The sequence below is a fragment of the Saccostrea echinata genome, unplaced genomic scaffold, assembly GCF_033153115.1.
Source record: "Saccostrea echinata isolate AGI-Se365-2 ecotype Australia unplaced genomic scaffold, CSIRO_AGI_Sech_v1 ptg000056l, whole genome shotgun sequence".
Taxonomy (NCBI): domain Eukaryota; kingdom Metazoa; phylum Mollusca; class Bivalvia; order Ostreida; family Ostreidae; genus Saccostrea; species Saccostrea echinata.
Genome location: NW_026889805.1, coordinates 11,281,799 through 11,296,845, shown reverse-complemented (window position 1 = coordinate 11,296,845; position 15,047 = coordinate 11,281,799). Strand labels below are relative to the sequence as shown.

Sequence of the window (15,047 nt, the reverse complement as noted above, 5' to 3'; positions counted from 1 at the left end):
CATAGAATTAGAGAATCAAAGAAATTTGTGAAATTGTGTGAAATAATTTCAAATGAGTTGTCTTGATTTTTTACAATGCTGTCTGTATCACTTAAATTTTAGAAAAGATCGCATTCATTCATTGCGGGACTGTTTGTTTACAATATGGCGACTTGGGAGGGATTTTGAAAAGCATTAGAAAAGAATCTACTTAATTAATAGACTTTTCAAAAAAATTACAAATACTTTTCATTGATTAACATTAAGTTCAATTATTATGGAAGATCAACAGATAGAATTTTTAAAGGATCAGGGTAAGGAAATTATAAAATGCGATGGGGCATATTTGTGCAAGTCTGAACTGATATGAAAATATCAGATGAGTGAAAATTTTATTTCATTTTTTTTAAATCAAGTTATTTAAATTAGTTTGTGATACAAGTACTTATATGTTTGATAGATGCGTACAGCAGTGTTTATGTAATTTGTCGAAAATATTTACGTGAGTTCCCTTTTTTATATGTTTATGCTTCACAACTGGATCCACCTCTTATGTAGTCTAGACAGTGGCATTAAATGACATCAATGAATGTAACATGTGTAATGGAAGTCTGCCTCTACTTACTTACTTTTAAATTTTCACGAGTTGCAAAAAAAGAAAATATATGCAAGAAAAAATTATTAAAAATTATACCTTGATAAAGTCGAGAGGAATTGATACTATACTCCAGTGGGGTTACTGTCATTTCGCCCCAAAACCAGAACGCCCCATGCATGAGCGCCCCCAACATTTTTACCGGCGCCCAAGTACAAATATGAGCGCCCCAAACTTATTCCACGAGCGCCCCAAATTAGCATTTCGAGCGCCCCAAACAACATCGTCCGATCTAACACAGGTATCTGTAGGTGCTCTCGTTATGTGATAATTTTATACATATAAGTACTTCATCAGTTATATTTTATTTTTGGAATATTTCACTTGAATCTATATTGAAATAGACTTATGTTTAGTTGCATACAACTGTACAAAATATTCTTTTGTTTGACTTTCCTTCTTCAAAGAACACTTGTGTAATATTCTTTTATATTATCAACTTTTAAATATTTGTGTAATTAAAAACGATAGTTTCAAAGTCTGAGCACCGCCGTTATCCCGCATTAAGGAGCCCGCTCAATTATAATCTCATAATTATTTCATAATGCTAGTTTATAAATCTTGGGGAGTTCGTTATACTTAAAATCTGGTGCACTTATGATAGATATAATTTGGGAGGCTCATGAATTGTTCATATCAATATATTTTTAACATCGAAATGTAAAAAAAAAGCCAATAATTTATTTCTTTACTAGTTAATGAGCCTTGGGGCGATCGAAATGCTGATTTGGGGCGCTCGTGAATTAAGTTGGGGCGCTCATATTTGTTCTTGGGCGCCGGTAAAAATGTTTGGGGCGCTCATGCATGGGGCGTTCTGGTTTTGGGGCGCAGTGACTAGCACCCCTCCAGTGTTTGAAACTCAAGGTAGAATTAGCTAGACAGGCAGGGCTGACTGATAGTGAAAGTTGTCAGCCCTGCCAAAACTCTACTAGCCCAGGAAAATAAAAGTCTTTTATAAACTTGTTTTTAGCAATAATGTAAATCAGGCACAATCAACTTCCATCCCGAATCTATAGGCTGTTGAATTCTACCCCTTTGCTTGTAACACTTAACTATCAATACTATTAGTTGATTTGAGAGATATTTATCAAAGGTATGAATTTTTAATTTATGTCAAATTTTAACACGTCCAGCCGGGCTTTGATATGTGCAAATCTGTTTGTGCACGGCAAAATTCGTGCGTCTCGGTGGTGGGGTGCACGATTATTTCAAACACTGCTATACTTCCATGTCGCTTTTTCAAAAAGATGGGGGGGGGGGGGGGTTCATTCCTATAGGCCCTACCTAGACCAAACTTGCATGAGTGAAGCATGTAGAGTGGACAGTACCAGACCTACTTATTTTAGATGCTGGATATGACCAACATTTTCTAGATGATTAACCAGATTGAAGCTTTTGGAGAAGATCCATTTTAAAGTAGCTAGAAACTCCATGGTGACTAAACTTGAGTGATGTGCACACTACTAGACTTGCTTAGGATTCTGGATCTGATCTACATTTTCTGGATGTGTAATGATTTACCAGATTAAAGATTTTTGGAGCAAGTTCATTTCCAAGTATCTACATGTATGGGCCATTCGATGTATAAACTAAGATGAATGATGCATCTAGGAATGCAAACTACCAGTCATGCTCCAGATGCTGAATCTATCCTTTTTTTTGAATGAATAAACAAATGAAAGGTTTTTGAACAGATCCATGCATGGATGGTGCATAAAGGGATTCTACACGGTAACTAGACTTGCATCTGATCTGGATCTGACCTACATTTTCCAGATGGTTTACCAGATTTAAATTTTTAGTCACTGGATGATGCAGCTAAGGATGCACACTACCAGTCTTGCCTCATATGCTGCATCTGACCTGCATACTGTGGATGATTGAACAGCCTAAAATTTTAATCCAACATGGCTCATGATGAAAACTGAAGAGTAGAACTGCTGATTTATCTTGTCAAGAATAAAATCAAAAGAAATATCAAAGTAACAATTATATAGAAAAATGTTATTGTACGGTCCCTGCTTGACTTATTGGGTTATTTTTTTAGGGGTGTAGCGAAAATACTTACATCAAGTAGGTTATAAAGACAAAATTTATTTTCTAAAATTCCAAATTAAAGCTTGAATTCTGGTGATGTGCTAGTTACAATATATAATTCTTTCTTTGATAATTTTGTAACAGTTCAAAGACTAAATGCTGAATTGGCCAAATACAGATATCAGGAGATACAGAGGGAAGAGGTAAGACAAAAACATATCTTTAGAAATGTTCATCCTGCCAAATAGTTTACCCCATTTTACTTTGGTGCATTTCAAAGTGCACTAATTTAGATTGTGTTCAGTAAATAGATTATATTACAAGATATTGACATGGTGAAGATGATCACAACAGGAACAAGTTGTTTTTCAAAGTGGAAAATATAACGTACTAGGATAAAAATTTAATGGTGGTCAGCGACTACTACTACTAGATTTTGAAATGGAATGTTGATTAAGCAGAATTAATTTATTCTTGACAGTCTTCAAAAAAATAAATTCTACTTTGTTTTAAGCATTTGTGTAAAAAAATTATTGTACCAATAGAGGTAATACCTAGAAATGAAGAATTACAGGATTAGTATCTGCTGATAAGTATATTTTTCATGATTTTTCACTCTGTTGGTCAGAGACCAGAAGAGCTAATGCATTGGTAGGATGTCCATCATTTGTCTGAAGAATTCATGAAATTCTTTCAAAATTCTTTTTTTTTTCCACAGTTTTGATTTAATTTCAATAAAATGTGGTACACAAGTTGACTATCAAGTTCAACTATTATGAAATCAATTCAACATGTAGAGCATGCTTCTGACTCTTTTGTTTTTTTCTTTTTTTTGGTTTGTTTGTTTTTTTTCTTTTTTGTCAATGACAAATACAAAGCAGAATCATGTTTTTATTTCAGACTCCACTTGATCAGCCTGGTCCGGCTGCACCATGGTTAACAGAAAAAAGGTTTATTTTGAATATATACATGTGTTTATTTAAGATATATATACATATAGAGTGCAATATTTTCATTTGCAGATGAAAATATGAACATGAATAAATATCCTCAAGTCTGTTGATGAAATTTTAAATACTCTCTAGACTATAAATATTTATAACAAATAATTTTTCTGTTAAATATTCAGAAGAATAAGATAAATTTTGTAATCTATGCTTGAATGTAAAATTAGTGTCAAATGATTATTCTTGTTTTTTCAGTGCATTGGCCCCTCTCATAGAAGAATATGATCAGCAATTTCAGAAATTGGAACAGGAAAAAGATTTTCTAAATGTATTGGTTTTGTTAAGTAAAATACAAAACAATAGTATGATAAATTTACATTGCAACTTCCCTGCACACATATAAATAATTAAATCTTGTTTACATGATGACTTCTGAAAATCTTAGACAAAAGTTGTATAATTTTAAGAATTCATGTTTTGATTAATTTCTGAATAAAATATTGCATCTTATTTTCCTTTAATGTGGTATATGTATAAAAGTAGAAACCATTTGATGTCACATTCCCAAAGTTTGGTTAATGTATTAACTCTCTCTTTCCTTGTAGAAAGAGCTGTCTCAGCTGAGACCAGAACTAGAGAGAGTTGTAGCAGATAACACTAAGCTGGTCCAACAGCTAAGGGAGACTATTGAGAATCAGCTGGGAAATGTGGAGGATGGAGAGTTCTCTCCCTCTAATGATCAGGAGCAAGTGCTACAGAACCTTCAGATGCAGGCAGAAAGTGCTCTACAGGTCAATAATTAAATGCTTGGGGCTAGCCAACAAATAGTCACTAATAAGGTGTATTATTGATAAGTCAGCATGATAAAAAGATACATGGCTTATAATGCACTTGAGAGGTTTTGAATATGGAAAAAAGTGGACATTTTTTTTTCTATTACATATTTTTTGAGCTAATATGTTATTTTGTCACAAAGATTAGAAGGAGAAGACTAAGTTGTAGAACTTGTGTCTTATCCTTTTGACTTTATCAATAAAATATGTTCAATTCAATTCACGAAGATTTAACAAATAAAATTTTTTACAAGAATAATATCGCAGTGTGGAATTTAATCACATCCACATTCTTAATCATCATTTTATTAGGTCACCTGAGTCACTCAGGTGACCTATTGCTATCCGTTTTTGTCCGTCGTCGTGCGACGTGCGTCGTGCGATGTGCGTTAACATTTGAACATTTTTAGCTTCTTCTCTGAAACCGCTCAACCAATTTCAACTAAATTTGGCATATAGCATCTATGGGTGAAGGGGAACAAAAATTGTGAATTTCATGGTCCCTGCCCCCCTGGGGCCTGAGGGGTGGGGCTAAAACCACCAAAATTAATGCAATCTTTAAAAATCTTCTTCTTTACTCCTGGACATCAAGCAGTCAAACTGTTGGCATCATTGTGATAAGCATTGAGTCCTCTACCAAAATTGTGAAATTCATGGCCCCAGGGTCAGGGGTTCTGGTGCTAGGGCGGGGCTATATAGATCATATAGTGAAAGTGCATTATTTCTTTGAAAATCTTCTTCTCTGCTCCTGGGTATTAAATAAACTAACTAAGTATATAGTTATGATGAGTAAGAGTGACTCTTCCAAAATTGTGAAATTCATGACCCCAGGGTCAGGGGTTCTGGTGTTAGGGTGGGGCTCTATTGATTATATAGTGAAAATGCATTAGTTCTTTGGAAATCTTCTTCTCTGCTCCTGGGTATTAAATAAACTAACTAAGTATATAGTAATGATGAGTAAGAGTACCTCTACCAAAATTGTGAAATTCATGGCCCCAGGGGCAGGGGTTCTGGTGTTAGGGCGGGGCTCTATTGATTATATAGTGAAAATGCATTAATTCATTGAAAATCTTCTTCTCTGCTCCTGGGTATTAAATAAACTAACTAAGTATATAGTTATAATGAGTAAGAGTGCCTCTTTCAAAATTGTGAAATTCATGACCCCAGGGTCAGGGGTTCTGGTGTTAGGGCGGGGCTCTATTGATTATATAGTGAACATGCATTAATTCATTGAAAATCTTCTTCTCTCTGCTCCTGGGTATTAAATAAACTAACTAAGTACATAGTTAGGATGAGCAAGAGTGCCTCTTCCAAAATTGTGAAATTCATGGCCCCTGGGTCAGGGGTTCTGGTGTTAGGGCGGGGCTCTATTGATTATATAGTGAAAATGCATTAATCCTTTGAAAATCTTCTTCTCTGCTCCTGGGTATTAAATTCAGTAACTAAGTACATAGTTATGATGAGCAAGAGTGCCTCTTCCAAAATTGTGAATTTTATGGCCCCTGGGTCAGGGGTTCTGGTGTTAGGGTGGGGCTCTATTGATTATATAGTGAAAATGCATTAATCCTTTGAAAATCTTCTTCTCTACTCCTGGGTATTATTGAAACACATTAAATACATAGTTATGATAATCAAGGATGCCTCTTTCAAAATTGTGAAATTCGTGGCCCCTGGATCAGGGGTTCTGGTGTTAGGGCGGGGCTCTATTGATTATAAAGTGAAAATGTTTTAATTCTTTAAATATCTTTTTCTCTGCACCTGGGTATTATTTAAACAAACTAAGTACATTGTTATGATAAGCAAGGATGCCTCTTCCAAAATTGTGAAATTCATGGCCCTGGGGACAGGAGTTCTGGTGCTAGGGCGGGGCTATATAGATCCTATAGTGAAGGTGAATTATTTCTTTGAAAATCTTCTCTGCCCCTGGGTATTGCTTAAACAGGCTAAAGTACATTGTTATGATACACAAGGATGCCTCTTCCCAAAATTGTGGATTTTATGACCCCAGGTTTAAGGGTTCTGGTGAAAGGGGGGGGGGGGGGGGGGCTTCTATTGATTATAAAGTGAAAAAGCAAAATTTCTTTGAAAATATTCTTTTCTTCTTCTGGTTAAAAAAGCAAAGAAGCTAAGTGTGTAGTTATGATGAGCAAGTGTGCTTCTTCCAGAGGAGTGAATTTCATGACCCCTGGGTCAGATGTGCTGGTGTGAGAGTGGGGCTCTTGATAATTTAGTGAAAATGCATTAATTCTATTAAATAATCCTGTTTGCTCCTTAGTGTTAAGCAGATAAACAAAGTGATGATGAGCAAACATATGGTCCCAGGGTCAGAAGCTCTGGTGTTTTGGGGGGGGGGGGGGGGGGGCTCTATTGATAATATAGTGAATCTGTAGTAAAAATGCATTATTTATTTAAAAATCTTCTCTGCACCTGGGCATATCTGAGGCAAACAGAGTAAAAGTTTTTATAAGGAAGGGAATTTTTACCAGATTTTTGAACATCTGGACCATTTGGTCAAGTGTTCTGGTCCTGGTCAGGGCTCTATTAGTTTGTATTCTACTGAGAGGAGTTATTCCCCTTTACCATATACTTTTGATAATTTATCACTGTAAATAATGTACTTGAAAGGTAAATAGAATAAGAGAATTTTGCAAAAACTTTTATTGTATAATACAAAAAGTACTTTCATAGTTTTAATGATCAGATAGACTTGTAAGTAGTAGATAAATAAAAATGAGACAAAAATAACTTGTCTTATTAAATATTCATCAAAGACCAAGAGATGCCAATGTAAGAGATTTCAACAAGGGATTAAAATAGTACAGAAGCATTGATAATTTGTTAATATACTGTATAGTGATAGTGATAAATGGGGAACAGATTAGAATCTAATTTATGAACTGTTAATGAATATTAAGACCAATTGTTTTGTTGATCATGATCACCCTATTTTTCTTGCTTTTGGGCAACAAAGCTTCACCTTTCAGTTCATTTTATACTCTATGCATCCTTGAAATTGTTTTATCATACTCAGGTGACCGTTAAGGCCCTTGGGCCTCTTGTATAATTTATGATGATTTGGGAAAAGATAAGTGTTATGCATTTAAAGTTAACATCAGGAACTACTTTTATAATAGCAAAAAATATTGCCAATAGAGATGGTTGGTTATTAGAGGATCTATTTTATTACAGGAAAAAGATGCTGCTTTAGAGAGATGGCAAGAAGCAGACCAAGAAATTGACCGTCTACAGCGAGAGCTACAGGTCAGGGTCATAAGACAATGCATTTAACAATACTTATTATTCCAAAGTGTATGTTTTTTACATACTTGTATTGTATTTACTATGAAACAAATAAGATATGATACTTGTATGTCCAAATAAAGAAAACAAATTTATTTTGAAAAAAATTAATATTTTAATATGGATTTTTTTTTGTGAGTTTCAGTATAATTTTCACAAATTTAAACTTTTTCTATTAGAATGAAAAGGACAGTCACCAATGGAAAATTGTTGAAGAACAGGCCAACCAAGTAAGTACCATCCAACTTCTTTATCTCTTTTATCCAATGGACTGAGAAAAAAAAAATTCAAGAAATCCGAGGATTCAAGATATTGAGGTTAAAACACACAAAGAAAAAGTGGTTGGGACTTCCAACTCACTTCAAAATATCCATGATATATACATGATATTTGAGATACAATGTATCAATGTTCAAGGTACCACAGTTCAACAGTACATATAAGAACCAGTGATGTATCTTACAATTAAAGGAAGGAACACAACTCCTCTTCTGAAAAATTGTAGACAATGTAGAATTTATTTTATAGATGAAGTCAGAATATTATGAAACAGTGTCTGTGTTGAACAAAGAGATTGAAGCCTTACAGAATGACCTTAGGTAACTGTATCTGAAAATTTCTCTTCTACACTTATAATGTACATGTATATTTGATTACTCCGATAAAGCTGCATTAACATGGCAATCTGTGACTTTGATGGCTGGGAGATAATTATATTTGTCAGGTCCACACGAGACCAGCTGGATGTGGCTAATATGGAGGTCCGCGACCTTAAAAGGTCAAACAAGGATCTGGAGCAGCAACTTGTCTGGAAGGTAGATTGTTAACTCTGAGTATCAAGCGATAATCAGGAAGTTTGTTTTGTCGAGATTTTTTAATATACATGTACATGTAGTTGATCTCAATTTGTTAAAGAAAATTGCTGAAGTCCTGTAAATTACATTTAATGTATTTATATCTGAATGCAGAAAGATCAAATTCAGAGTATTGTGGTTTCTTTCTTGTGTCTTGTTGGTTGGGGTGCAATGATCTAAAACATATTGTAACTGTATTTAATTGATTTTATGTGAACACTAATGACACAAGAAGGAAAAGGGAAACAATGTCAGCCCAAATTTACACAGGGTCAAACTGAAAAAAAACACTCCGTATTTTCAAGAAAATACTTAGCAGCCAGTGGAATAACAACTGGAATCATTCAGCAATAATTATTCTTTTATTAGTAAAAATATTATCAGGATCATATACAAAGCCTTTAAGCCATGTTTTACAAACCTGATATCCTGTCATGTTAGTTGATATAGTTTAAGTTATCCTCTAGTGATTACGTAAAATAACATAGCGGTAGTTTGTTACCGGCCCCTTTGATCTGTCCATCATACTAATAAAAAATTTTAAACATTTTTTTCTCATTTATTCAACTGTGATTATTAAAACATGTGTCATAATTTTTTTGATGTTCATCAAAGTTAAAGGTGCACTAAGGTATTTTCAGAACACTGACCTCCAAATCCATTCCTTTAATCCTTAAGCAGATTATGTTTTGTTGTCTTTTTCCCTGGTCGTGTTTACATTTTGACAAATAATCTCTTGTTTAAGAGTAGATTGTTGAGGATTCTCCCTCAGAGGTTGATTAAATGAATTACAAAGTTATTATCTTGTTAACTTTCAATGCAGGATCAAGAAATAGCTGATGTCATCTTCAAGGAAGGAATGTCTGACTCCAGAGTTGGAGAACTGAAGAAAATAATGGATGAAACATCCCAAAGGTAAGAATGAATAAACCAAATAGATAATATCATAGGAAATGTTGAACTTTGTAAAACCAGGGATGTCAAAATTTTCCATTCCTCTGACTGCCTCTCTGTTACTATTTCTGTAAATTCTTCATTTCAACTCCAATATATTTCATAACAAGGGTTTGTGGCTGAGATTTAAACATTTCCAAGGGAGCACATGAAATTGTTTTGTTTTTTTACATTAAGATATTTTTTTCATTTGTTTATATCATTTTTTTAATAAAGATTATCAACAGCATTAAAGGAATTGGATGATATCAAGGGAGAAAAGATTGCATTAGAGGCCAGAGTGTCCGAGTTGAAAAAACGTGGGTAAGTAATTATACTTATGTATACAATCACTAACACAGTTGTTTTGGTATCTGTCTTGGTTTAAGAACTTATTCTTAGTTTAGATGAAGTATTTATCCTCAGTAGAAGATAAAGGTGAATGCTGTCTTGGTAATGATATTGACAAACTGAGTATTTTACATACAGTTAAACTTCAGTATCTCGAACACCAATATCTCAAATACTATGGATTTGTCAAAGTAATTTTGAAGTCCCAATCACTTATTATTTATGTATTTTACCCTTGATATCTCGAATCCTCAGATAACTCAAAGATTTTTCTCAGTCCCATCGAGTTTGAGATTAAGAGGTTTGACTGTAATTCTACTTCTCTATTGCAACAGTATTACATTACAATATAAGATCTGCATAGTTTTGATACTTTGTTATTCAAGAAAGGTAAATGTTCTCATTAGTGGCATTTATGTCGCACGTTGAGTTTGAACATGGATTAATAATATGAAGGGCAGATACTTGATCTACTAACTCTCACTATCTTAGACAACTTTTTATTGTTTCTTTATTATCCAAATTACTTTCACACAGTTCTGATTTTGTTAATTACCCGTAACCAAAAAACAAACAAACAACAAACCAAAAAAAGACAAAAAATACACAGTATAACACAGTTTTCTTATTGAATTACATATAATTGCACTTTATTTTGTCAAGGGATGAGCTTGAGAAGAAAGAGTTTGAATATGTTGCCCAAGTGAGGGATGCTGTTCAGATGGTAGAGAATTCTGTCCTGGAGAAGGATCAGGTGAGAGATATCAGCTTCTCTGTAAAACACAACCTCCTTAAAATGACCTAAAGAAAAGACAAGCAGTAGAAGAATTCATTTTACATGTATTTTTGCTTAAAAAAAAGACATTCATTGAAATTTATATTGGTTGAAGTAAATGAATAAACACTAGGAACAGAAATAGTAGGGTTTAAACACTTTGGACTGAGATATCATTTTTAAACAGTATGGACTGAAAAATCATATTTAATTTCTGAATTTTCAAAAGGCTGAAATGGAAGTGAAACAAAAGGAAGAGGAAATTGAAAAATTACAGGAAGCTCTAAATAAACTAATTAATGATGCTGGTGTGCGAACAAGACAGGAGGTATGTATGATGAAGTCATGTCAAACCGCAGGAATAGCTTAAGTGAGCTGTTTAGGTAGTAACAACAGAACTATTTTCTGGGAAGTTTTTTTTGTTTGGGCACAGTCATAAAAGATTATGGTACTGTATGTGTGTCTGAAAATTTATTTCCCAGAGAGCTACAATTCTGAAGCTTTTTAAAAGCTTTAAATGTTTCAGAACTTGTTGTTAAATATTTTTTAAGATGCTTTATAAATAATTTTAGAAACTGTTGAAATCCCTACATTAGCATATGTACTTTTTAAGCATTTAATGACAGAATACAGATACATGTATACATATTATTGTAGGTGGACAGTGTACGGAAGCAGTGTAATGAAAGAATTTCTAAATTGACAGTAGAGCTGCACACTTTGGAAATGGTTAGAAGTGGCTGTGTGAAAATCCTTAATTTTTGTTGCAAATTTATTCCAAAATGTTTACCAGTTGTATATTATAATAAAAATAATTTATTATCTGTCTTCTAGGACAATGCTGAAAAGGAAGAACAGATAAAGAGGGCGCTCCGTGACAAGCGGAACGTGGAGGCTGAATTAGAGAGAGTAAGTCAATCTCTTTACATTACATTTACTATAAACTTTTATGGATCTCATGATACAATTTTCATTAAAAAAATACAGTCAAACCTGATTATCTCGACCTCAGTGGGACCAAGAAAAAACTTTGAGATATCTGATGGTTTGAGTAATTAAGGGTAAAATACTTAGAGCGAAAATACTCTGAACTCCCAACTCACATCGACATATCCATGGTATTCGAGAAACCGAATTTCAACTGTAACATACATGTATCCTAAAATAAAAATGTAAATATGTCTTTTCAGGTTTTGAAGGAGGGACATGCACAAGCAGTGAAAGATAAAGGGGCCTATGAGGACATTAACAGGAGAGCCATACAGGCTGAGAGAATGAGGGATGAATTATTGGTCAAAGTAGATAATCTGACCAGTATGCTTAAAAGGGAGGAAATGAAGTATGTTATTTAATTGATGAATACATGTGTAACAAGGGCACCACAAAGCGGAGCATCCACTCACAAAAGAGCACATCAATCCCACTATAAATTACATGCGTAACTTTCATTACCCCCCCCCCCCCCCACACACACACACACACAAGCGCATTACTATATTCCCTACAACTTCATTGCGAGGGGATAATAAAACCAATACCCAAATCCTTATAATTACATTCGACAAGTGCAACCAAACCTTATTGAAAATTATTATGAAAAAATGTATCTCTATACACTGTAAAAATCATTGAACCAAGATAAAGTTTTTCCTTTAATTTTTAGTCAAGAGCAGCTAAGGTCTAGAACAGATAAGGAACTAACTGAAATGAAACAAAGAAAAATAGCCATGGATACGGAATTTGAACATTTGAATGAAGACAGGATAAAGCTTCAAAATGAGGTGGATGAAATGAAGAAGAGAGTGGTCCTGGCTGAGAAAGAGAAAGAGAGTGCCCAGAGGAAATATCAGAAAGAGGTAGTTTTGAAATTCTTATTAAATCTTAAATCATGTTCTTGGAAGAACTCTTTAATATAACATATCAATTACCCACACCCTTTCATATTTTCTAATCCTTGATCACAATAATTTTAGGAACCAAACATGTACTATACATAGTGTAAATGTACAAAAATTAGAGCACTTGACAATTAGCACAATTCTCTTCTTCAACTGATTAAAGCAATCATAAATTAGTGCTCTTAAGTGTCCAAAAAGACAAGAATGGTTTGAATCATGCATTAGCCTGTAGATAAATTAGTGGACGTAAATCTTACAGATGGCTTTTCTTGATAATCTCTAACCCCCTCCCCCTCCTTTTTACTCACAAACTATTTTACTTAAGTGTCTCTGAATCTTCCAGATGGTGATTCTGGATAATCTACCCCCTATTCATGGATTATTTTACATAAGTGACTCTAAATCTTACAGATGGCGATTCTGGAGAATGACATACAGCAGAAGATACAGGATTACGAGGTCAGACTACAGTGTTCTGACGATGCCAGCAGGAAAACTATAACAGAACTCAGGAATCTGTTACAAGGCCAGCAGAGAATGAGTGCAAGGTCTGTAGTAGATGTAAAGAAAAAAAAAGGAATGTATGCTAGGAAGTGGAAGACCGACATTGATGTACTTTTTTTTTTATTCAGATGGAAAGAAGAATGCCAGTCAATTACAGAGAAATTTGAGAGTAAAATAAATGATATGAGATCAGAAATAAGCCATCTTAAGAAGAGAAATGATGAGTTGACATCTCTGCTACGAGAAAGTCAGGCAAAGACCATGGAGGTATGTACAATTAAGTTATCTCCCCTTACATCCTACTGAGGGATTTAATGAAGAATACAAAGAAATGTCATGAAGAATTTTCCTTGCATCATAAAATTCCCTGTCATTCTACTCTGTAATGTCTCTCTGTAGAGATGAATTAAAAAGAGTTATTTCCCTTGAAACATCAATATTTTACATGTATAAAAAAATATCTTCTATTTGTTACCTGTATTATCTGTATGGCCATACATTTCAGGCTGAGAGGATGATTACAGATTATGCCAAAAATATCTACAGGATAGAGGAAAGAATGAGGGATTCAGAAAACAGGGCAGCAGAAGCCTCCAAACAGGTACAGAGTAGATGTACAGTGTGATGTCACAGAAAGGTTTTAACCCCTCTGTTACATGTATGGGAAAAATTAGAAAAATTTTTTTAGAGTTGCGGGCCTTATTTTAAGAAGTGTAAATCTTTGTTATAGCTGGCAAGACAATCTGTCCGAGAAAGACAAATGGCAAGTGAGAAGAGAAGTTTGATGCAGGAGTTACAGAGAAGCACCATGGAGAACTCATTTAGGTCAGAATCCATTGATATTTTTCTATACTGCTCCAGTAATCCTAGTTTGAGTACTGTAGATTCCTTATTTTTCGCGAGTACTTATTATCGCGAAATGGCTCTTTCACGTCAAATCGCGAGAACAATAATTCGCGAGTGGGCGGTTGATCAAGGGGTTTTACATTGATTTCAGCACCATAAAAATAAAAGCGAGAAATTTTATTTCGCGAGTGGTGCTTCTCGCGTAATTACGCGATAATTAATGCCTCGCGTATATTTAGGAATCTACAGTATAACTGTATATACACATTGTTTAAAATGCTTTAGTGATCATTAAATGGGATATTGAAGTCACTAAAACAATGCCTGTTATAACGAACAAGGGAACTGGGAAGGCTGGTATTGTTGAATATTCAAGTCATTTATAGCTATATACAGGGAAATTTTTGCCCCCATTTTATTTTTGCCCCTGTGGCCCTTGTTACAAGTGGGCTTATTAAAAACAGGGCGAATTCAAAGAGGATGAGCTATGTCTCTAATACAACAGTGTCTGAGCAAATTTAAAATATGGCAAAATTAATTGTGAGTGTGATTAGGGCAAAAATAACACTGTATACACTATGTCAAGTCATATTTAAACTGCATTAAAAACTGTCCATTTTAATACATTTGATTTATTACATAGGAATCCAGAAGCTTTACTGGTCAGTGATCTAGCCTCCAGCCAGCACTCAGGGAAGTCCGTTAATGGATCACACGTCAGAGCTGATATACAGGATGTCCGATGATGGATCTTCAGTTACAATGTTGCTGATTACTGCCAACTCCGTCCTGTGATAAACTGTGCCAACTGATATTCCATCCCACATACAAACCAGCTGTAATCTGGTATTCACCTTGTATGCAATGTTCAAAATCTTGTGGATGAAGTTTTTATCAAACTGACTTGGATAAATTGTATCCAAGTGATAAAATTAGATCTACCATTCCATCCAGTGCTGCCTTGTCTTTTAAGGAGTATATGTTTATTATACATTTATTACATTTAATATATACTCATGTTGTGTATTAAATATCTTTACACTTGTGCATGTATTTATTTCTTTGATTTCTTTCTGTCTGACAGGAAAACATGAACCCCACAGTCACAGAAATTTTCATTGATCAAATGATGGCA

The 15,047-nt window shown here is 34.2% G+C and overlaps 1 protein-coding gene across 1 annotated transcript; it reads left to right on the top strand.

The window, feature by feature from the left end:
- Positions 1-138: 138 nt before the first annotated feature.
- Positions 139-14,958, top strand: LOC133173320 (sodium channel and clathrin linker 1-like). Its single transcript, XM_061308310.1, has 22 exons — positions 139-293; positions 2,816-2,874; positions 3,572-3,621; positions 3,874-3,946; positions 4,224-4,409; positions 7,641-7,712; positions 7,931-7,981; positions 8,280-8,350; positions 8,476-8,566; positions 9,429-9,520; positions 9,776-9,862; positions 10,553-10,643; positions 10,894-10,992; positions 11,322-11,393; positions 11,499-11,573; positions 11,855-12,003; positions 12,328-12,520; positions 12,974-13,110; positions 13,195-13,333; positions 13,572-13,667; positions 13,797-13,891; positions 14,556-14,958. Exons 1-22 carry the CDS (start codon positions 257-259, stop codon positions 14,656-14,658), a joined length of 2,118 nt encoding a protein of 705 aa, XP_061164294.1. The 5' UTR covers positions 139-256; the 3' UTR covers positions 14,659-14,958.
- Positions 14,959-15,047: the final 89 nt, after the last annotated feature.

Excerpts from the sequence above, each read along its gene's own strand:
- LOC133173320 (XM_061308310.1), top strand. The coding sequence starts at position 257 with ATGGAAGATCAACAGATAGAATTTTTAAAGGATCAGG. Across the intron at positions 3,947-4,223 it reads AGGAAAAAGATTTTCTAAAT|AAAGAGCTGTCTCAGCTGAG; the intron begins GTATTGGTTTTG and ends CTTTCCTTGTAG. Across the intron at positions 8,351-8,475 it reads GCCTTACAGAATGACCTTAG|GTCCACACGAGACCAGCTGG; the intron begins GTAACTGTATCT and ends TATATTTGTCAG.